We start from the raw sequence: 25,414 nt of genomic DNA, 5'->3' as shown, positions 1-25,414 counted from the left end.
GTTATGTTGATATAAGGTTCGTTTTGATTTTGATTAATTTTCACGATCTTATTCCTGTTATATTCATATAAGTGATGATGTTAATGAGGTTCAACATTGTCTTTTCAAAATCGTCACAAACTTAAAGGCCAATAGAGCAAATATCACAATCATATCAGTCGTTTTATCGGAATGGATAGATGTACTGATAAATAACAGAAATGAATATTCTGATAGGAAATACATTGTTTCTATGTTATTAATATGATTGCCCAAAGGAAAGAAAGGTCCATTCTCTCAAATTTCCTCTTTAGATATGCCTACTAGTTAGACTGCGTGTTAAATCATTTACGAAGGGTAGGTAGTTTTGTGATATGGCCTATCGCCCTATTAACAACTTGGATTATTTTCATAATATAAGGATATTGAATCCTACATTTTGCCGTTTAAACACTCGACTGATTTGGCCACGTGTGTAAACTCTTTATGATCATATACCCGGTAGATTAAGGACAAATAACATGGTAGCCCCTAGTTTTAAAAGGTGTGTTTACAAAATTAGAACGCATAAATTGTATCCCGATTGTGATTTTCAGCTAAACAAAAAAAATCTTAAAAATTCCTAAAAGCGAAAGCAATGGTTCTGATTCCTGGGTGAGCGACGATAATCTTAGCAATTCTTGACATATAACATGGTATATACACAGCACAAGGCGAGATATGGGGATGTAACCACTCCAAAATATATTGTTTTTAATATCATAATATTTAATGAAGTTCAAGACTAATCAGTTACATTATATTATGTGTAATTTAAAATAATAATACTAAACATAAGATAAATTAAGTAATGCAAGCCAATGCGGCAATATAAACGTAGGAAAAGATAAATACTAAATGGTATGCAACTTTCGAATTTGATTGAATACTATTTCCACTTTAATACTGTATTTGTATCTTATAAATTAAAATATTCTATATCTAATCATCATTCTTTTTTTTTTGTTCCATGTACGCATTCTAATCATCGATTACATCTGTTGAAATTTGTCGGTGAATTCAGTAAGCTAAACCTGTTGCATTCATCAAAATGGTAATGATATGACCAGCTGACCGCCAGAGATGATTTGGAATACATATTAAAGGCCCCTTTCAATCTTATCAATTAATTTCATTCTATTGGCTCATTAATTTTATGATATTATTAACTTTGAAAAGAACACAGATGATATCAATCCTTGCTTTCAACGTAGACAATCGCTACATTTTTTTAATTAAACATTGAAAAGAAACATAACAAGAGTATTTTGGTTGAAACTTTGACATAGGTTTTTTATAGTAGAAAAGAAGCAGATTCGTGAACAGCTATTAGTATATTGGTCTTATTTTGACCATGTTTTTTTCAGCAATGGTAGGATGTTAATTAAGTCTGGTGAAATTTAAACATTTCGGCGTGACCCCAGACATATGTGCTGTTAATTATCAGGTAGTTAATGGGTGTTGTTGAAGATATACTTAAATGATCCAGACACCTTTAAATCTTTCCGTGTACCGTTGCGTCGACCTAACAAATGCCGGCTGATCAGTGACTATAATGTATTAATTATGGCCTATTTTCTTCAGGTACTAACTCCTTGTGAAAGTAATTGGGGGAAACTCGCTGTCGGTATATTAAATACATTCGCTTCACTGCATGTGCTATAGTCTATATACACACAGGTCTAGATCTACTGAGATAACGTACTAGGGCTGGACAGGATATCAACACTCTAATAATATATTCCGGAGTTATCACCTCTCAGAATTATAAAGTTATCGGACAAGACGTGGAGTTTGGTGAGAGCGTTCTCTCAGGACTGAACAGGGCCAGTGTTAGGGGTGATGTCTTAGAATAACACATTCGCAGGCGGAGGAATAGTTTTCAAAACAGCCTAATCGAACGGAGCGGGGTACCGTGTAGATGTGTGAAGTACGTCGATCAGAAAGGGCCGGATAAATCCATTACAACAATACAGTAAGTACTACATAAATACGAGAGCAGCATAGGGTGGAAATAGACAGTGGCCTCCAGTCAACCGTGAGCCACGTTTAAAACCGGACCATTATATTATACAGATATAATTGATTCTATAGATAATATTTGTACAATATTGATGTGAGAAAGCAACAGGCTTTGAGTTGGAGAGTGCTCGTTAGATCTCGGACTGGGATTCCGTGACATTCAAGCACACTTCCCAGTGGAGGTGGCTACTTTGGTCTGCGTGCTTAAGGCAGCGATTGGCATTGGCCATTGTTCGGCGGTATTGTCCGTCAGGTTAAGGAATCATAACACAGCCCTGGAGGATACTCGACTATAAAATAGACCGTCATTCCTAAAAGTTCTGATTCTCACGGATACAGATCCTATACGTTTCAAATACCAACACAAACAGACCCAGAGGAGGTCTGGCAGTCAGAAAAGTCTATTATTTGTGTGAATCGCTATGGCAACTGGATTTCCGTTCTACAATTGAATGGTCTCCATAATTAATGTATGTGACAATGGTCGGTTGAGAGATATACACGTAATTCGAGTCCTTCGAGAGACTTGTGCAGAATACTATACTGGGGTATCTCTGATCATCAGTATTGAGTACGTACCACCCGTGCCAGTTTCTACTTTTGGATTAGTTGTTTAACAGTTCATTACATGCACATAAATGACGGGGGTTATTGTATGTGTTGTCTATATAGATAGTGGTTTGTTACACAGCAAGACCAAGGCCACTTCATAAACTATAGACGGAATAACAATTCTCTTCTACCACGGACACCTGATATGCACGTATAAAACTCAAAACAGTACCTCGAATGTATACATAAAAAGAACATTGTGAACTCGCCGGTATCAGTGTAAGTCCCATTGTGCCTTCAAAAGGAAATTTCTAAAGAATGCATGTGATTTAAACAGGAAAAATCAACCAAATAATTGGCTAACTAGTAATACGTTTTGTGTGGATATCACCTATTGCGAATACAATGTGATGCTGTGATCGCGCTATCGTTTCCATTTGGGTAGTGGAAAAGTACAACCGTTAATGATGTCGTTGTGATTACCATGCTATGCAAGTTATCGATATTAGTGTGTTAGAGAATTTGGAATTATCTTGGAATATATAGTGGTTTATGTTGGGCTTATTAACGGTGCTGTCAGCACCTACTGTATCTCTCTGAGATTTGGTTAATAACATACAGAGCTTTACACTATCGACCCCTCTAAACATTGATCCTGATAACTCCTGTGTTGGAACACTACAACCAACGACAGTCGAGCATTTCGGTGTTTTACACTCCAGTTAGCCCCTGTTGCATTAAATAAGTATGGTGGAATACTTTGTTTGGAAAGAAGTGAGAGACAATATGTTTAAGTGCTCTACAAACTACTGACCATGGTGAATGTTTGGAATTCAAAAATAACCCTGTGTTCGTTGTCATTGCTGCTTCTCCTTACAGGTAAGTTTGCATACTTTTACTCATTGTTACAGGCGATATGAATTGTACAATTGTAATGTACGATTCCACAAGGAATCGAAGTCAAAATATATGGCTAAAGCAGTCGATGTTCAACACAATCCTCTTCAAATTACATCATGTAATAAGAACACATTCCATTGCGTGAATCGCCATTTATCAGCAACGTAACATTGGTAAACAATATACTAATGATATGTAGATTCTCTATAAAGATTGGCATTAATCTGATTGTCGATAATTTCATCAGCACACACGGCACACACGATCCATTCATAACTAGCTTTATCTAACGTAAATACCGCCGATAATATAATGCCACTTTTGCACTGAACAAAGTTAATTATATTATGTTTCAGTCGTATTGGATCAATTGAATAATATTGGCATGGTAAAAGAAAGTATGCTAATAACTATAGATGACTGAAATGTTTAAATGCATTTACTTAACAGCGTTGAATGAAAAAAAAGATTGACCACCATTTCGTCTCAGTAAAGAGAGAATCAATTAAACGGACCGGGTTTTTTCGTAAAGTATTGCTTTTATAAAACACAGTAATATTCATTTTAATGACAATAGAGTTCAATTAATGATTCCATTAAAGTACAACGACTATTAATCACGCTCAAATTACCCTTTTAGGCTCGTGATATTTGGTTGTTATATAAATAAAGCCAATTGAATCAGTATTAAATGACAGTACTTTAACTGATTTTTTTGTTAAATATAGCAATACTTTGAAAAACACACCACTTGGTGTAGATTGATACAAATCCCACTATTAAATTTGCGGGCTAAATATAGTTAAATTCATATTAATCTATCTTGATACGAATATCTCCAGTATCAAGATTACGTGAAAATAATTCTGTATTAATAACACCTAAATAAGTATACTCTAGAGATTATTTACGCCCTAAACCAGGTGTTTGTATACGTTTCATAAAAATGTGTAACGCAACAGTCACTCCGAAAAAGAAACCATTAATAAAGAATCAACAATACTATTTAATTCCAATGAAATTTATTAAAGGCCAAAAACGGGTTGACGATCGTCACATCAATGTTATTCGTTTCATATAGCTTTAAAAAACATGAAAAAGAAAAACACGTAGCAGTTACTTAATCATTGCTATATGAGCATAATTAACAGAGGTGGATGTTTTGTTACACTTAAAAACATCAGTTATATTTAAGAATTGTCATTTTCAATTATCTTGAACTATTTTCGTCAAGTTATAGTGACACTTTTCAATACATAGTTGAGACATTTGCGTGTCCGTGTAAAAATAGCTTTGGGTTAGCGACTGGTTGTTTATGGACGTTTGTCTGTTTTATTTATTGACGTCTGACGGTAAATACTGGTGTTAATGATTCGTACCAGCCTTATCGGTCGGTACAATCGTCTGCCCAGCCTCCTTATCTCTGTTCAATCTGCACGTATTAACTATATCCCCATGCATGATAACATGATTATTAAGGTTTTCATTAGTTTACCCCTGCATATCGATCTGTGAAACTACTTGGTGGTCCAAAGTTTTCCGTAGAAGATGATTTTATATATGCATGATTTCCATACGTATTTAGGGTTAATTAGCCATAGCGCCACTGTTGTTAGACCAAACCAACCAAGCAATCAATTGATTCATTCAGCATTTGCATGTCTGCTGACTTATTGAGTCGTTTATTTCTATTTTTGTAATATCAATAAGCTGAATAAAATCTCTCCAAGATATGATAACTATTCAAGTAAAATAGTGAAATTTCAAATAGCCCGGTTTTTATAACTGCAGTCAAAAAGATATTCTATATTTTATTTTGATTTCATCAAAGATGCACATGCATTGCCAATCAGGCTAAGCCACAACGCATACTGTTCTTAATACATAAGTAAGACAATCTAATAAGATCGACTCGATTTTTGATTTAAGCCTTATCGACATATCTTGTATAGATCATTACAATAACCTACATTAGTTAATTTTTACACATTATTAATTCAATATTAGTAGGAACGGTGATAAGTAATTAATAGTGGTTACATTCTTCTTCCAAAGCAAACACCATCGCTAAGACAACGTCTTTCTGAACTATGCATGTATCCAAAGGGCGACAGATAATATCGCTCTATATAAACTAGTTAGATTAATTTACACGACGGAAACAATGCTTGTGTCAGCTGGAGGCGCACGCCATGCTGCTTGTGATACATACTTGTACCCAATCCTATCGTGTTTCACTTTATGGCAACCCCAACGGAATGGTCGTGTGTCGGAAAGGTGACCGACTATAGATCCAATAATCGGACCTATCCGTCGGGGCTTAGCATGGCAAAGAGATAATTTGTAGTTAGTTGTAATAATGAAGGCAGACATTCGTGGCAATGACAATGATCAACCCATGCTGAGACTAATACACTAGCAGGTTTTTTTTTTTGAAAAAAAATGGGGCCAAATTTACTTTCTTCTTCTTAACGTCTCTCTTACCACCGCCTCAGACATTGAGTTGTGCACTCGCCGTTGGAAAGAAGAGTTCTGATTTCGGTCACCGATTGCTACACACCATTATCTATGGAAATGTTAGTTTCGTATTCTATTAAGCGCTCACAATGAATGTCGTGGGACGAAAGGCCTGTCGGTTGTCAATGTAAGATCACCAAGTGAAGTGTACTATTTGGTTTCTTTGATGACATGCTTTGGTGAGATAGCGCTTATATCCGTACTATCAAAATCATTTGTATAGACTTTTTTGCGATTCTTAGTTATTCGATTTCACGATGGAAATAGTTTGACTAAATCATTAAAAAAATAGGAAATTTGAGTGATGGACTGATTTAGATGAGTTCCAATATCAAGTACTATTTAGAAACATCTTGAAATTGTCAAGTTATCCTAAAAGAATGAATAAAAATGCACAATAACAATGATTAGACTATGCTTGTTTCGAAATGCGAAGTGAAAGATAGTACAAATTTTTCAAGGAGTAAAATATATTTCTCTCCCGAAAGAAGTACCAGTAGGATGTTGTATGATCAAATTACAATTACGCACTAAGGACGTTGACCTCACCCTGAATGCTGACATATTAGACCTTTGAGACACGAAGTCCTCGTTCTTCTTTATTACAGTCAGTAACCCTTCTAAGATGGATGAGCATGTGTCAAAAGTGCCAGGAAACAAATAATCACTGGGATGTTATTAACACTCCTTAATCAATGTTATCCTTTGAAAATAGACACTATGTGTTTGTTTCGGTAATGGTCACCATACTTAACACAGTTGATGTCATGTTCCTTCCTCAATATATCCCAGCTGCCAGTAAGAGTTTTGTCTAATTAATCTATCTTGCGTAAGACGTAACGGAAATAGTATACGAGGACATTTAACTTCTATTTAGCCTTATAATACATTGTCTATGCTCGTTGTATAACCGTTTATTTCGTATCTAATGATCACAGGAGAAGGTTAATGTACAAATATATAAATCGAATCCTGAAGAATTCTGGACATGCTCATTTAGATCATGTTTATGTGCTCCGTGAACGACACCGGTTGTGGAAATCTGGATAACAATTTTAAATATAAACCAAGAACGATAAAATCCCAACACAAAATATACCATGGAAAGTACCGAAACAAACTAAAATATCATAAATGTAGTTCAGGATAATTTATTTTAAATGACAGTCATGCTATAGTCGACATCATTACTCTTAATTATCGCAACTAGTAACATTAAAATATTATTGTAAAATAATGTGGCGACGGTTATTTTAACCATCTCGATGTTAAATTATGTGCTCGCCATGGTATTTAAAATAATAGAAAAAAAACTCGTTTCATAAAATCTGTAAAATGAGCATTCGTTTTAGATAATTTATTTCTGCAAATGCAGATATTACATTCCAACTCGAATGGAAACTACCTTATCCGTCCCATACAAATCAATTACACTCAATATTACACGAATACGAAATCGAAAATAACAAGTTAAGGTAAAATGTTTACTTACCTATCGGGCCCATTAAGTCATGTTTATTGAACTTATTGTGCTAAGATTCAACTTATTATTTATTTTTTTTGTATAAAAATGATTTATATAACTTTTATACTTGATGAACCGAAAATAATTTGTGAAATGTACATGGTGTGCCATCAGGCGCAAGTGGAACAAAGCAATTAAGATGACGTGGACGTAATGCGTATTTAATACAATATTTTTCGCGATACGTGATGAATGAATTGGGTCCTAATATTAACAAATTGTTATTTTATCTTGTGGGTTATGTCTGCAGCTATCCCCTAGGTACGTTTGTCAGGGAGGTTGGGACATACAATATGAACGGTACCGCTTTTTAACGATGAAATAAACAGTGATGGGTTCCATTGCACGGAATAACCTTCAGTTAATATTATTGCAAATTGCATTTACGTCCTTCTAATTTAAATTTGATACAATCAGCGATAATCATCGATGGCGAATTGTCATATAATCTTGTTTTTGCTTTTACAAGTACTTTTCATTATGCATTATCCTTTGTATTATAGATGGTACCATATTACTTTACACCACTAAATTGGTGTTCTATATTCACGTCCAAATCCTCTGACAGCGATACAGTGGCGCCAGGTCAGAAACTGGTCAGTGTGGTAACGTTAATTGTTGCGCCTGTATAAAGATGGCGTGTAACAGCTATTGAAGTTGAATGGCACCGTGATATGTCATCATAACTACATTAATGTTTTAATGTCCTAACACTACTAATTCGTGCAGTTGTTTTATTCATAATCTCGATCAGTAGGTGGAGCAATAATATACTTCATCAGAATATAACCAGTATTTCCTGCGGATTCGATAGGAGCTTATTACATGTATTTTTTATATGTGGATTTTGTTTGCCTTAATGATCAAACAGTAGTCATGTTACAAAACATCGCCAAATGGTGTTTATATGTTTGATTGTTTGTTTGATTGATTAATTAACGTCCTATTAACAGCTATGGTCATGTAAGGACGGCCTCCCATGTATGCGATGTGTTGCATGTATGTTGTGCGAGGTGCGTGTTTTGGGAGACTGCGGTATATTCATGTTGTGTCTTCTTGTATAGTAGAATTGTTGCCCTTCCAGAAATAAAGAAAAGTTATTTCACCTAAGTAACATAAGTAATTTATATATGTAGCAGCACGTGGTTCAGATATGATCTTTTATGTCTCATTAATTGAAATATTTGGCGTAGTTTCCTATATTTCATCTCGTTGGTGCCCGTCTTACACTACACCGTCCTCAACTAGCTGTGAATGTTACTTTAAACCTAGTCAATCAACCAACATTAATTTATTTCCCTCTAGATGACCTTCGTCGCACTGTTCCATAGGCTGAAATTAAATCAGATGTTTTCTTATTCAGCACAAATGAATACAAGAACAGTAAGATTCGGTTTCACATATCCTATCTTGATGATATCAATTCAAAAACTGAATAGCTTCAAATTAGTTTTGAAATCGTTTTCCATTATTATACATATACGGATAACGTTATGTTTCTTCACATTCCGAGACTCCTGCCGTTGAGCTGTGTTACTGGCCTATCATTAAGTCGCGTTATTAGGTTGGTGTTCATATCAGCGCGACAGGCAGATTCATCTGTTATATTTAGAGCAGATGTTCTACGTTGGTTTTAATATTTCCCTTGCCTGAACCCTAATCAGAATGACAACTGAAGCATTATATGTTTCAATCAATAACCTGTGCCGGTTGTAAAGTACATATTACAGGGTATACAAGACAGAATTAATGAATACAGAAACATAACAAGCAATAATCCAAATGAAAATCGACCACAAAAGAACAAATTAACAACTTTATGAAGATAATTGCTACAGAAACACAAGGAAAAGTACATTACAACAGATTTTGTTTTGAAAACAATCAGCGTAGTGTTTGTGTTAATCAACACTTTTTCAAAGCATAACATAAATCTAGGTCACCTCTGGACCAAGGTATAACCAGTTGCACAAGTCATATGACACTTGTACGACCACAAACTATATTATCAATATATATAACATCACACGGATATTCTTTATACTGTTTATTTTTGAATTATGCACTCTTTCGTTTGCTTTTTTCAATATTCGTGATTCACGTTCGATACAATAGGAAGAGCAATTTTGCTTTCGATATGACACTTCTTCTTATTTGCGTTAAAGTATACCCATTCCAATGACATACATATTCCACTGTCTAAATTACTCGTTGTCACTCGTATCACAACATAGTTGTTATTTTATATAACTTTCAGTCGGGATCGATATTGCATAACGCTTTGGTATTGATTTGGTCATTCCAATCTGATGTCTTGTTCTTCAGATTTAGGTATTTTACCCTTCAAGTGAACAAACAATTTTCTTTCAATTTTATGTTTCAAACAAACAAAAACGTATGATTTCACCGCATTCATCTTAAAATTCACTGTTTAGTTCATAGGAATGTAACAAATGAAAAAAATAAAAGTTGCTTTTTTATAATAAATTACTTTGCTTATACATGTATTGAGCTGAGTGAAAATAAATCAAACACCCTGATTTAGCTGATGTTATTGAAGATATACTAATAACAAATTATAAAAGGTGTGCATTAATATGAAGAAAGGTTATTAGTTGGTTACCCAAAGTATTAAAGAAATGGTATGCATGTGTCATCACCTGTGTACACTTGTGTACCTTTTATTATTCTCATTCAATGACGAGGAATATACAAACTCTCATTATCTTATAATACCAGAGTACATGAGTATTATAATTACAGTAGATCAGCTCGTGTCAACGTCTGTTTAAAACGAATTATAGTGCAATGCATTAGTTGGATCTAATTTTGGCATTGAATTTTCTAGAGTGACATTTTAAAGATATCATGTGAAATAAAACGGACCTTAAAACACAAATTAAGAAAACGTGTCCTTCAGAGCACAGACACCGCCTGTCATAATATAAAATAAACACATTTGTATAACGTAGGAGCAGAGAGTATCTAGTAGTCCCAAACTCATCAATGACTGCTTACGTCAAGAAAAAGTGTATCGGGTCCTGTTCTGGTGATTGTCTATTCATAAAGAGAATGTGCGTTTAGACACTTGATTGATACATTAAGCCTCTTTTTCGTTTCAAAACGCAGTGTGCTCAAAGCAAATGGATTGTACTGGTGAATTCTATAAGGCGGTGTGTGTATATCGTCCTCTCGTGTACTGACGGGTTTACTGCCCTGTCTGAGTGGGTTATCTCCCCATACTTAGGATCGAGACTCCTTCTCCTTTAACTTGATTGGGGGACTACTTAACTTGATGAAAAATGAAAACTATAAAGGATGCCTGTGTGTTTTAACACGGAGGTCTTCTTGTCTACAACTGCATAATGCAGAACGTAAATTAAATATCAGAATGTTTCAGAAGTTTAAATAGTGTTCTAATATCTCATATTGACATTAATTGCATTTTCAAATGGAGGTATGTTTCAATTTTACGACGATACTTTATTTCTTGGGGTATGTGGAGTTTATATCTGAAAGACAGAGTGACGCCAGCTCAATATTTATATGTATAATATGGTACTGACAGTAATGTAAAGTTGTTTATTTTATAGGGCCAGTACATGTTCTTTATTCTGATATTTTTATATCTGCTTTCCCCTTTACTACTTCTGTCGAGCCTTCTATAGTATGCTACGCAACACAAAGACGGCGGTAAATGTTCAAATCTAATACCAACACCAATTCAAAGGCGGCATTGAAAATGGTAATTTAACATTTACAGATGTTTAAGAAGGGTAAATCATCACTATATCGAATTCGTTAGTGTTAATATAAATTGTTCAAATGAAGTTTTCTCCTCATTTATGAAGGTGGGATATGTTTAGGTAATGTACAACTTGTAAAAAAATGCATCTTAGTCACTTTACAGGTAAAATACTACCATTCGTAGTCAGAATGTCCTTCCCTTGGTGCACAAAAGCTTTTCTTAATTATCTGACTGCAGAATAATTTATTTAAATAAGAAAGCCGTTTTAAAATTGCAAACTTGAAACAATGGTACGTGTGATTAGTAGGTTACACGTATTTATCGTGAAGTACCATTGAAGATATTTTATGAAAGAGGATGCTTTAAAGTTAAACATAAAAAAACGAATGATTTCACATTGGATAATGTCGAGCTCAAACCGACCAGATACTGAAAAAAACATCATTGATCTTGTTCTTTACATAAAACATGTCACATATTTTTGTTTCGACTACCTCGACACATACGATAACAGAAGTACAGATGTCAATAGTATTGGGCTGATAGAATTGTGTCTAGACTACTTCTAACGTCAAGACAACGCCTGTTTTGATCGATTATACAGACACATGCTAAAAGCATTTTTAGAAAATTCATTTTGAAAACACATGAAAACATTCGTCTGATCGGTTTGTAAGCACAGGCGATGATTAAACGAGCTTTTGGCCCATTTGTACAAACATCTATCAAACTTCAGCTTCGATATGTGTATCCTACTTCACACAATTTCGTATCTCGATACTGAAAAAATATCGCTGTTGTCTGATGTTTCGACCTTCGATCGGAGAGTTTATGAACAAATCGGACAGCCGATACCCAATATGTCCATCCTCGGTTGGTGCTATGTGTCTAGCTACGATAAGTAAAATGATGGCTGTTTTAACAGTGCTGGCTGTCCATAAATGGTCATGGCTGGTAATAGGACGTTAAGCCCAATTAACCGAACCAAATAATGGTCATCGGTGTTTCACATAGGGTAGGCCGTCCTTTAATGGTCTTGGATCGTAACAGGTAATAAATAACGTTATTGATCAATTAAATAAAACCAACCTAATGTCACTCATTGATGAAATATAATTTTCTTATGGTATCATCAAATAATTTTAGAACAGTAAAAGCGCTTATACCAAATGTATAGCACTGAATATGTTTTTCGGTGAAGTACAATCCAGGTATGATGTCGGTAACTGCAGTATTGTTTGTTATAAATGTACCACTCTATTCGTTTGTCGGACTATAAGTGAATTAAGATCAGTACAGTATCAATAACAATGGCAAGCAATACCAAGTTTTTTTTAACTTCTTAAATATGTATAGGTAATCATAAATTCGCTCGGCATTTAAAATAACTGTTCATGTAGGTTGGAGTATATTGATATACACATTCAAAATGACCTAGTCAGACGAACGTTAAATGGCGTGCGGTGATCGTGCTTTGTAATTTTAAAGTCATCATTGTCAGTCATCTGATCTTATCAGAGCTGTGGCTTGAAATAGAAACGCGATACAATGGATAAATTAAAGTCATTACGGTCCGAGTCATTATTTGAAATGTTATATATAACCGAGCTTTTTTTCCTAATTGATTCAATTTTTCGTATAAAGTACTTAATTCGCCATCGAGTCAGTTTGTTTCCACATATCGACCAAAGAAGTTTAGACCTGGTACCACAGTCGATGTTCCAATTCAGGGCGAATCATTATCCGTTGGAACTTCATATCAATTACGGTTTAAAAAATTCTACTTTTTGTTAAAAAAGACTAATTCTCTGATAGGAGGAAAATTGTAACCTAGATGATCAAGTTGACGATACGATCACAACCCAGACTGACATTACTGTTACACAGTATTTCCATGTGAAATGATTCCTTCTAACTTTGGTGTATTTAATCATTGACATTAACGTTGATGAATAATACCGATTTCAAACTAATCTCCATCTAAAAGAAAGATTAATTGCTTACTGTTATATATACACATGAATAGTTTAATGCTTCCTAATTTAGAAACATATCCCATACTGAGACGCCAAAAATACCTCTGTATTGTTAAAGATAATTCAAATCCTCATTCATAAGAAACATATTTTTTTAAGAAAATAAGGTGTACGAAAAATGAAAAGTGAACAAACCATCACACACCTATACAATCCGCATTGCCTTACAATTCAAATGATTATGAAAAGCTTTGATTCGATGACAATAACTTAGCACGAAATCGTTTGACGCCAAAAGTGTGAGCGATGATAAAGTACAATTATTTAAATGCCTTTATTATTTATTTAAGGTTTATGAATAACATTGATTAATTAGATATTATCTGTGATAAACATGTCCTTGATAGAAACAAGCAGTGAGATATGACCTGTGGTATACAAATGGTATATGGCTAGAAGGCTGATCCGAGGACAAATACATAGCTGAATTCAAAACAAATTTTCATACAACTCACCTATTGGGGACATTGTGATATCCAGAGTATTACAATTCTACATTTTAATATTTAATCGTTTTACAGCACGGTATAAATACATTTTGTTCACACGTTTATATGATTAAGCGGCTTATGTACTATAATAACACGGACCAATTATATTCATTAAAGATTTATATGCAATATATGTATGGAGAGGGTTGTAAAAATTTTCATGTAAAACTTCTATCATTTCTTTCCGGAAGCTTCACGAAACTCTTCAGCGATATGTATCTAATACCTTTTTTTATAATTTTGTCATACAAGTACTACTTTATAATATAAAAAAATGAAGCATTTTTTACTACTTCTGAAAGATATCAAGAATGATTTTTGTAGATCCAATATTTAATTATAATATACATTTATTGCACTGACTGTGGAGAGACATGGCGATTTGATTACTCAGGGCATTATGTCGTTATTCCGAGGAATGTGACTTATCTTAAATAAACAAATCGTTACGATTCATTACAACCAGGGAATTAATTGCTTATTAAATTGAAAGCTTTTTTTTCTCGCACCACAATATAAGTCCCGGGATGAAGGTGTTCGCAAATAGCGTTGGTGTTATGATACAGTAACTGTGTTCAGCAGTTACTGGATCTTTCAGCAGCTACTATGTAGGTTTCGCCATACATTTTCACTATTACGTGTAGTAATTACAATTTTGAGTAAGCTTAAGACAGAGTATTAACATACTTATCAATTAGACAGTAATTGATGTTAACTTGTGTAATTATATATGTTTAATTATCACACAAATACATATAAAATAATGTGTTCTGCTTTTGGTATCTGCACAATCAGTACCTCCTATATATGGCAAGGCGCGATGTTTTTAATCATGTTGCAGTCAGTAATTTTAATTATTATGCCTCAAGTGAGAATCCTGCATTCTGATTGGTCGAGAGATATTTGGTATTTTACACTATCACACGGCAGGTAACATTAGAACAATAAGAAACAATAGACACGTTCGTAGCAACCCCCTAGCAACGGTTGATAGTGTATTTTTGACAGTGCAAAATATTAACCGCCCGAAAAAGATGCGCACTCGTTTCTTTTTTCGACGCCATCTTTGTTTTTTGAAGCGACGCTTCAAAATTTATCTGGAGCTATTTAGTAATACATTGTAGTTTTGCCAAATTAGTCTATTTGTCAATAATTGTTTTTCATATTAAGGACGGAGCTTTCCGTTCACACCTTTTCGCTTACCGTCAAAGCGCTATATGTTGGATTTTATGAACTCGTCGGTGATTAGGTGAACGGAAGACATGCGATTTCAAGCGTCTTCGTGACGTTGCTAATGTTGTAAACAGACGACGGGACGAAACCAAAATTCCTTGAGATTTACGAGATTTACAAAAACGTTGATATTTTTACAAACGCAGGAGACAAGACAACAAGAATTTTTCACTAAATGCTTATTGTGAGTATTCTTTTTTTATAATGCAATGATAGTTAGCGCTACTGAGTAGAAGCTATGCTATTCTACTGCCGACGGTGACTTTTCGACTTTTGCTAAAATCAGTTAAATGTTTCAATAGATTGCAAATACTTGAAGACTAGTTTTGTTTCTAGACTTTTGGTATAATGAAATAAATACTACCTGCATTAGAGGGTGACAGTGCCTAGTGTCACCCCTCGGAATAACACTGTCACAGTGATATCCTCGGGGTGACACCAGGCACTGTCACCCTCTAATGCAGGTAGTATTTATATAATACTTCAATGGTTCAACAACTTTTATTACTGAAGAACAACAATGTGTACGTACGTATTCGTTTGCGACTGTTTTGATAGATACAAACTTGCATTCGTCAGCGGTTTAGCGCCATTAAAACGTCATTCCAACACATACTGACAGTGCAACATAGTATAACATCTGTATCAATCATAGTACTGTTAAATAACCAAGTAATACCATTTCAGAATCCTGCATTGTGTATCACTATATACAATTATCATATCATCCCCCTGAATATCAACCAATGTGCCCGGCGCTGATACCATTGGAATGTCACCGCTTTGCCGTTAAAATTCAAACAACACTTTATAATGTCTTGTTATCACTAAACGTCTAATTTATATCTCTCTTTCATTGTCTCAAGTGAACTACACATGTTTGTTTTTGTTCTGTGTCATTAACCGAAGGGAATTCTACACTCTTTTATTGTTTAGGGTTTTCTTGTTGTGATAATTTAGTTACACATTTTAATCAAATGCATCAAAGGTACGCCTACATTTCATGAGCAGTGCAAGCAATCATCCGGCCTTCATTACATACACCCACGTTTTAGATAAACATTCTGGGAGTCTTATATCCATTGTTTTCTATTTTGATACACTTTGTGGTGGACTCGCATTATGAATTCCTTTGTTGCTGTAGTGTAATTTTAATTGTTACATAAAAGAGACATTTTTATGCCAGGAATTTTAGATTTCCAATAGAAACATTTCAGTTGTTCACAACAACGGTATATGAAAATGAACGGACGCATTGAATGAGAAAGGATTAATTAACCCATTTTATATTCCAGTTAACAACGTTGATTTTTTTCATTACGATGCGAGGTAACAACCTTTTCCCAAGGTTTGCTTACTGTCTGGGAAATTCTCATTGCATATCTCGGACATATACGTAAATGATAGACGTGTTCTTCCAAAGACATAAAATACTAATCGAAAGTGTCTGCCGTTCTCTTGTTGACCGGTATTACCACATACATCATCCTCAGCAGTATACAGTGTGAACATTCATATCCATATGTTTGGATTTTATTGTTATTATCCCGAAGTGTTCTTCCTCATTGCTTACGTTTTATGATTCATAACTTTGTTTCTAAGCATGGAAATAAATTTTACGACCACTCGACAAGAATGTTTTCTTTTGAACAACTCTTGAAGACGATCGTATGACGGATGGTTCTGCGTCCTGTCATGTGTGCATTTATGCCCTAATGAGCATGAACTATTTGTACTGCACAAGTAAAATGTACAGTTGAAATATATATGATTCATTTCTGTTATAATTAAGCGTGACGAAAATTATTCACGTTTGAATATTAATTGTTATGATATCCATCGAAAGCGGTTGTATAAATTATAGTTAACATGACAATCGCTACCGGCCAACAAAATGCGTAAACTGTTCGGTAATATGTTAATTCTATCGTTAAACATTCCTACGTATTCAAGATGTTTTTTTTTTTATTTAGACGTGAACACTACGTACAGTTCATTCTACATTACTGTACCATGTGTGTGTGTGTGTGTGTGTGTGTGTGTGTGTGTGTGTGTGTGTGTGTGTGTGTGTGTGTGTGTGTGTGTGTGTGTGAGGTCAATAGTTTGAATTTTTATCTTGATGTGTATTATACCACAATGATTTTTATCAAACATGTTTATATTTTGACATAAAGTTTTTCATAATCGTGCCACCTAGGATATATTGTTGTGAAAGGCAATCGCGTTAATACCATATTTCATTCTTATGCTATTTCATGTTAGAACAACTTTTTATGAGATGATGCAATTCATTTAATTAAAAAAAGCAAAGAACGCTGAATAAATCATCAAAGTGGTTTTTTCTTCTATTCCTATTGTTACCATTACCATTCTTTTCACCATAACCAGATCATAACCGAAGAAGTAAAACATCGTCTGCTTATGCATATCGTAAAAGAAATAATACAAATAGGTACTTCGATTAGATGTGGTAGGGATAGACATATAAAATTTTAAAGTGCCTCATAGAATGATCACAGAGTAAACGTGTGGAATGTTTATTCACATATATCGTCGGTTATTGTACATCACTTGAACATTTGACTAAGCAAACCCTGTTTAGTCAATTTGAAAATCATTAAGTATTAACTGGAATCTACAGTACAAACCGAAATGCAAATGTTTCAAGAAATAATGTCGTACCATGTTAAGATCTCTTTTTTATAAAAAATTACCAAAGGTAACTGATTACAAGCATAGATATGACATAAAATATGTTTCCATTATTTCTAGCAATTAATATCGTTTAATTAACACGTGTTTGGAAAAACGGAAAAACATAGCATCAACATATGCGACAGGAATGCAAGGCAATCTCGTATCATTAATGGTATATTCCGAAGTGTTTGGTAGACCGTGTAGTATGTTTCCTGACTACAAGTTTCATCTTCAGTTATAAAAACAGAATAAAGCCGTGTTTGCTTCCGACCTAGCGTGGTCGGTATAGCCGACCGAGAACCATACCATGCTACTTAGACCATCTGTAGATACAGTAAACACGGGGTAATAGCCATAGTAAATCAGACCAGTTACCTTAAATACCTCTAATAAAATAACGCTCCCATAAATCAAAGCTCCAATTCATTCAATTTTGTTTTCTGAACTTAACATTCGTGTATCAAGTTAATCTTTGATACCGTCATCAGACGAAATGCAAAGGTGGTTCCAACATGTTTTGGAGCAACTACAGACATTTCGTAAAACACGTTTTCCTGTTGCAACAGATACACAATACTCCTGAAAAAAATAGTTCATGTGTACGAAACTAATAAGATTATACAGATGCCCACCACCATACGCCACAATATTCACGCTCGTTTAAGGTTCAGTGCGGATGTCCTTATGTTAGTAGGCTTTTAACTGTGATGTTTGTTAAGTTGTGATTAAATCAATATTTCTGTACACAGAACATGGTGATGTGAACGATACTTGTCCCACACTTTTGATACAGACGCAGCGTAATTGAATGTTGGGCATATTGAACTTTTTTTAAAGATCGGAATTCATTACGGTTGTTATGATTAAGTTATATGACTCGGTGATAGTGGTAATATTTTCTTTCTAAATTATTGATTAATGATATTTTATTTTTCTTAATTTAAAAAACCAATGTATATTATAATTCGTTTCGCATCTTCATAAAATGTTCAATTCGCACAACAGCATATTAGCAATAAAGACATCGGTTAATTTGATAATTACATTTATTTAATCTTATGGGATATGTTTACTTGTTTCAGACTGTGTGTGTTCACTGAAGTGCTGGCATTGTATTGCTGATGACTGTGAAAACGATCCAGCCGGAAACTATAAGGCTGTGAAGAGGAATTGTGAGGCCGGCCAGTTCTGTCAGGTATGCTGTTATATGGTCTATATATATTGCTAAGTAATTTAGTTTGTTATAAAATAAATAATTTCAGGATTTCGTCTTCTTAATTTGTTGGTATTGGAAGAGACGTGCTACATCTGGTTACGTCAGCAGTAGCTTTACCTGATATCGCTGAAGGTTTCAGTTCCAAATGCAAAGTAGCTCAGGGGATACAATCACCATATTATAGCATTAGGTAAAACAGTAACCTTTTCATACCGACCGCTAAACAGGGGTATCATATACCATCAGTGTAAGTCTCGCGTAGGCCTCGTCCATGAAAAGACTTTTCTTCACAAATACGAACGCTCAAGGGAAATAACTTTTATCTTCTTTTCTAACGGGGTAGCCTTATTAACCATTGCCAAAAAGATTAAATTAAGTAAACATTAGCAGTTAGGCTCTGACGTACCAATACCTTCTGAATCAAAATTCAAGAGGTCATGAAAAGACTGGGTTTTATGTCAGTGTTAGAATTAAGTGAATAATATAGCATCTATTACAAATTGATCAAAATGAAAATATTTCCAATTGAAATATTTGAAATGGATTGAAGTGATGCATTTATCGTCGTATATACCGATTTATTGATGGGACTATTTCATCTTTTGTTATTCATACATTATTTTTATCGTTTTTTTATGAACAGGAATAACTATATAAATGTAAATATTATTATTGGTTATACATTCGTGACATGCTTTAGTGTGTAACATGCATTGGGTGTTGTATCCTAGTAAATGGTGCGCGTTAGATCAATATGATAGATATGCTAGAACACCCAATGTATGTTACACACTATTCCATGTCAAAAACATGACAACCAATACGTATCCCATGTAATGTTCTAAGTATGTTTACTAGTCGTTGACACCATATCTTGATAGTTGTGCAAAACAAAAGAGGTACTGGTGATTTTCAAGGACTCGCTGAACCAATAATATTTTTTCTACATTTAGGAAACGACGTGTTAGGTCTACCGCATAATCAAGATGTTTTCATTAAGATAATAAAAAGAAAAAGATAAAAAAAACATTTGTAGGAAAGTAATACATAGTCAACTGTTCGATTAAAATTTTGTTTCTATCATTTAGAGGAAAATATACAATGTTTTTCGGAATGATTATATTAACTAGTTACTGTGGGCCTACTTTCTTTCGAGTGTGATTTATATTCGCGAATTATACGATCAAAGTAAATTCGCCAAAGTTTTTTTCCGCGAATTAACATCTTCAACATATTTAAATATAGGAATTTCCAGTCAAATTTTAAATTTCAATCTTCGCAAACCTGTTTTAAAAAACCACCAAATTTAATAGCCGCGAAAAAAATTGGTGTACAGTAAATTTTGTTGACATTTTATCTATCAAGATACATCATTTATTTCATGTATGACTAAATGTTCTTCGTGTACTAAACGTTTGTTTCTATTTACAGAAAATATTCTTTGAAATGTTCAGTACCACTGACAACAGGAAGTATAAATCAACGGTTCGTGGCTGTGCGTGGGATTGTCATGATAAAAATGATTTTATTAACTGTACACGTGACATGTTCTCATCACGTGGGTGTATTGAGAAATCCTGCTGTGCCGACAAGGACTTGTGTAACACAGCCTCCACCCAAACAGGAAATACTTTTACTCGAGTTAGTATGTATGTGATATTTGCAATATTTATTATAGTTCTAAACAGATGACAAATAGTTTTAATTGTTAGTAATTGAACATATTCTTGTAATAAAATACATGTTATTTGTATGTGTTTTTGGTTTCTTGTAGATACGTTCTCGTTCTTTTTAATATCTCTTGCTTAATAAATAATAACAGGTGTTTTACTTGTAGTTTTCTTGGCATTATACATTCATTTAGTATAAAACAGCAATACTCGCTAGATAAGCATTGAAAATACATTCAATTAAAGTTGATTGAACAAACGTTTATGTCATTTTCTGATTTCGGGATATGTACATTTCACGATCTACTAGGTATATTCCCTACCTAATAATCAGGCTTTATCCAATAACACATTGGTAACATGTTCGATATCTCCACTGGGTTCTGCTTTACGAAAACATGGAATCTGCATTACTGCACACCATTAGAACAAACCTACTGGCTCTGGAACTCGGGACTCTAAAAGGGGATACATGTTGGTATTGAGACAGCGGCAAAAGCAAAGAGGCATGGTTAACAGAAATTATCATTCGAATGTCGGTTAATGAAATACATGTAAAATGAAATATTAACAGATTAAGAAACATATTTTTATGTAGTGAAGTAAATATGTGTAGTTAAAATGGTTTTAAAAACATAAAAAAGAAGTTTTTTTTACACCAAAACAAATATTAAAATGTATTGCTTTGACTTTGCCACAATAAATGGAGTTTATTTTCGAGCTTGTATCATTTTCGACAGTGAATCACTTCAGGAGTATTTTCATTAAAAACGAATTTACAAAATCTACGAATAATAAAGTAAAGGTCAGTCAAACGTTTGCATATATTTGGAGTTGAAACGCAATAAAGGATGCTCTCAATAACAGTCCTTATGGAAATTAACAATCTATAGGGATATATACATAAATGAGAAGAACAATACTAAAACGCAAATTGTTTATTTATCATAACCATTCATGAACATAACAATATATTATCGAGTATATTTACATGAGTAATCTTGATTTCAATATTTCCGTTCATATTTACAAAGTATTTATAGATATGAAATCATATACACAACAATAGGATTTCCATGATCCAGTTAATTGTAATAGAACTAACTTTATTAAATGAATACAGATAATGATAATTGCCCAAAATGTTCATGAAAGTTATTGGTATTTTGATTTCCAATTTGAATCATTATTTGTCAAAATAAATGAATGTAAATACATTTAGTTGTATGAAACTTTCAACAAGTAATAGTCCGTCAATTAATTCATAGCAAGTTCGCATCTCATAAATCATAGATCAAAAATTAAGTTTAAATTTCAGTTATATGTGCCGTATTTTTATCTTACGAATCGAGAATAGTTTTCGATATGTTATTCACCACCACAAGTTACTTTCAATGCAAAGATTTTAATTTTAATTTGATATTTACAATCAGACCATCAAGACACATTGTGGTCTGTAATTTCATTTATTATTTTTACATCGGTATTACTAATTATAAATTGATTTTTGCACGTATGTTTCCATCAAAACAGACATGAAAAACAATAATTTTACATTTCATAATTTTAAGCTGTAATTCACGTTTATAAAACATAATATATAGTTGTTTGTCCATTTCAATAACCTTTACATCTTTAGCCATTAAAACTTATGGTTTTCAATAGCTTACTGAATACAACATAACATGTCGACAATTTCGCCCAGTTACGGCATATGTAACTTTAAGCAGATTACCGAAATAAAACTCATCTTTACTTAAATATCGAATCGATAGTCTTTGTTCTTATGAAAACTAATCAAGAATTACGATGTCTTTTTAAAGAAAAATGACGTGAAAAATGCTAGAAATGAGTACAGAACAAAACCTGGACGGGATGTAATGCCGGCTCCATTAACACCGTCATCCGTGCCGGGAGGGTCCGTTGGTGCTGGGGTACGATCCAAGTAGCCAGTATCTCCGATAGGCACCTTCCAGATCAGAACATTAGCTCCACTGTTTCCAGTAAAATCCATTGATGTCAAGAGAAACTTGTTGAGTTTGTTAACAGAAAACCACAAAGAACCGTCATTATTGAAGTTAAGAATGTCCACAAACACCATACATTGGTCGTCTTGTAGAACCCGCGTTAGTGCAGACATTTCGACGTTCGCGATGTCGGTATTCTGAAGTGTCATGTCCAGTTTCACATCCCACCTGTATATGGCGTTCTCACCGAGAGCAGGGAAATACAGAAAGTCATTTTTACTGTAAGCCATTCCGGCTGCTTGGGAAGGCTTGTTTCCAACTTTTCTCACAGAACCGGCAAAGTCCCCTTCAGGTTTTGACGCAACGCTAGTAGGTATTTGGTACAGACCATATCCAGCTACAGGCCCATAATACACGTAGTTCATGTCATGTGATAAGGCCATACCATTGATTCCAGCAGCCACGGGTAGTGTTTCGCCTAGGATGGTTATGTTTCCGTTTCCTGGTTCTGGCTCCATAGAGGCTGGATGGGAGAAATAATGCGAAGTGTTAAGAATTCGATCATACACAACCATTCGGAAAGCTAACGCATCGGAAATGTAAGCATATCGGGATTCACCGTTAACATACTGCACAACAATGTCATTGAGGAAAGTTGTGTCCCTTGCTGCGACCTCGTTTGGAAACTCGTATCGCGTTATTTCAATGCCATTATTGATGTCATATATGATAATTTTGGCCGGACAGAGATTTTGTGTCGGTGATCCATCAGCAGCGAAGAAGTTGATCCTGCCAGTATCAATGATCCACATCCAGCCAGTGGTAGGGTCTATCTCCATACTCTGTACATACTGAAGGGCCCGACAGTCTCCTATCGTCTGCATCTCCCAGCTAGGAAATGGCTCTAAAATAGAATTTCCATCACTTACAATAATTTTGTTTAAAGTTGATGGAACACCGCGTCGCCATCGTGGAACTGTGACATAAACATTGTCATTGTATACTTTCATACCGCTGATGATATTGTTGTTTACAATGTAGCCCTCGTTGGCAATTGCGGAGTCTTTAGCGGTGCTGTTTGGCCAATCATAATCAAGGGTAACAAACTTATGCATGATCCTTGAATCTGTGCAAACTGACTGCCCTTGAGCTTGAGCAGTAGTTAGCGTTCTTACAAATAACACAAACAGCGATAAACGGCTAAGAGAATGCATCATGATAACCTTAAGACTTCCGTTGTGCCTGCAACCTTTGTCTTGCAAATGAATGATTGAAAGGTATCTCGATTCTGGTTATATACAAATTTGACTCCGGATCCAACACTTCAGATACGGATATAGGTATGAATCATTACCAAATATGGAATAAGGTATTCTGAGAATCAACATATCTCAGGAGTGATGGTGATCACGGGTAAAAGGAATGACGACTGTGGACATTGGGCCCACCCGAAATCTTCACAGTTTGATTCTTATTTCTCAGAAATTGAATTGTAAATAAATCAGGGGTATGAACGCGGATGTTCACGCTAAATTGACAACCACACTTTCCCATCATTTATAACATTGGTATGGCTCACCTAAATCGAGAAACGTGTATATACATAATAATTTATGTATCATATATGATTAAATGCACACCAATTCAAAGGCGTGGAGATACTAAAGCAAGCGGAAATGTCAAACTTGATCAATGACATTTATTGAAGCCACATTTTAAATCACACTTTAATGATATAGTAATACCCCAATTTTTATTTTCTCCATTTTGTAATACATGTAACTACTTTAAACGACCGTTAATGCACTACCACAACAAGCAAAGCAAATTTGCACTTTTATCGCTTGTTAATTTTATTGTGCAAGGGCCGCGGTACTTCGGCTTTCCTCCAACAACAAACCTGGTATGTCCTTACATGACCCTGGCTTTTAATATGACATTAAACTAATAAAACCAAAATATATTGTAAAGTATTTATTATTCTATATAAAACAATGGTGGTAAACATCCTATTTACTTTAACGATGTAGTTTTGACGGTCCCCCTGTTATGATGTTAACCCCTTACGTACGTGACATACACCTTTTATCTTGACCCGTACTGAGGTGTGTGTAAACAAAGCGATATATATAACAGTATCGGGTTACCCAGTCACACCTTATCTTCCTGGTCGCCGACGATCACAGTGGTTTATCTCACCACATACTAAATCTCAATACTTAAAATTAACGAGTATTGAACATATTTCAACATAATCATATTCAGGATAAGCCATGTCTTTTAATTCATATTGAATTATGGTCAATCCTTTATACGAAATAACATAAGAAACCATCTTTTTAAATATCTTGTATGGTATGATTACTTCAGTCAATTTTATTGTTAGTGTATTAACAAACGTTCGAACAAATAAACTCAACTAGTGAAATGCATTCAGTACAAATAGGGGAAAAAGGAAAACGGGCAAATTAGCCCCTGTAGGTTTTAAGTTATATTACACATGTGTTGTCAAGTCTAAATCACGCTTTTTTGTTTGTAACAAGATATGAACATGTGTTATTATCATAGAATATTAAATTGAGGAAAATTAATAAAGGGAAAATTTTGAATGAAAAGTAACGGAATTTTAATGTAAGAATAATGAGAAAAAAATCATATATAATATCTTCGTCAGTAATGAATATAAAGTGCCATAAAGGTAAAGACAAACAGAATGAACAAAACTACATAATGTCGCTATTTCTATTTCTATTTGATCAATGATACGTAATAAATATGGCTTTTACTTGATAAATATTAACATCGCACGTTTACAAATATTG

At 34.2% G+C, this 25,414-nt stretch overlaps 2 protein-coding genes across 2 annotated transcripts; one reads left to right on the top strand and one right to left on the bottom strand.

The window, feature by feature from the left end:
* Positions 1-1,663: 1,663 nt before the first annotated feature.
* Positions 1,664-20,706, top strand: LOC138314670 (uncharacterized). The gene is made up of 3 exons (XM_069255127.1): positions 1,664-3,471; positions 18,822-18,934; positions 20,387-20,706. Exons 1-3 carry the CDS (start codon positions 3,408-3,410, stop codon positions 20,645-20,647), a joined length of 438 nt encoding a protein of 145 aa, XP_069111228.1. The 5' UTR covers positions 1,664-3,407; the 3' UTR covers positions 20,648-20,706.
* An 842-nt stretch (positions 20,707-21,548) lies between these two features.
* LOC138314669 (protein yellow-like) lies at positions 21,549-23,925 on the bottom strand. Its single transcript, XM_069255126.1, has one exon. The coding sequence runs from the start codon at positions 23,807-23,809 to the stop codon at positions 22,430-22,432; it is 1,380 nt and encodes a 459-aa protein (XP_069111227.1). The 5' UTR covers positions 23,810-23,925; the 3' UTR covers positions 21,549-22,429.
* Positions 23,926-25,414: the final 1,489 nt, after the last annotated feature.

The sequence above is a fragment of the Argopecten irradians genome, chromosome 2, assembly GCF_041381155.1.
Source record: "Argopecten irradians isolate NY chromosome 2, Ai_NY, whole genome shotgun sequence".
NCBI classification, from domain to species: Eukaryota; Metazoa; Mollusca; class Bivalvia; order Pectinida; family Pectinidae; genus Argopecten; species Argopecten irradians.
This window is presented reverse-complemented; position numbering and strand designations above follow the sequence as displayed.

Excerpts from the sequence above, each read along its gene's own strand:
- LOC138314670 (XM_069255127.1), top strand. The coding sequence starts at position 3,408 with ATGGTGAATGTTTGGAATTCAAAAATAACCCTGTGTTCGTTGTCATTG. Across the intron at positions 3,472-18,821 it reads ATTGCTGCTTCTCCTTACAG|ACTGTGTGTGTTCACTGAAG; the intron begins GTAAGTTTGCAT and ends TACTTGTTTCAG. Across the intron at positions 18,935-20,386 it reads AGGCCGGCCAGTTCTGTCAG|AAAATATTCTTTGAAATGTT; the intron begins GTATGCTGTTAT and ends TTCTATTTACAG.
- LOC138314669 (XM_069255126.1), bottom strand. The coding sequence starts at position 23,809 with ATGATGCATTCTCTTAGCCGTTTATCGCTGTTTGTGTTATTTGTAAGA.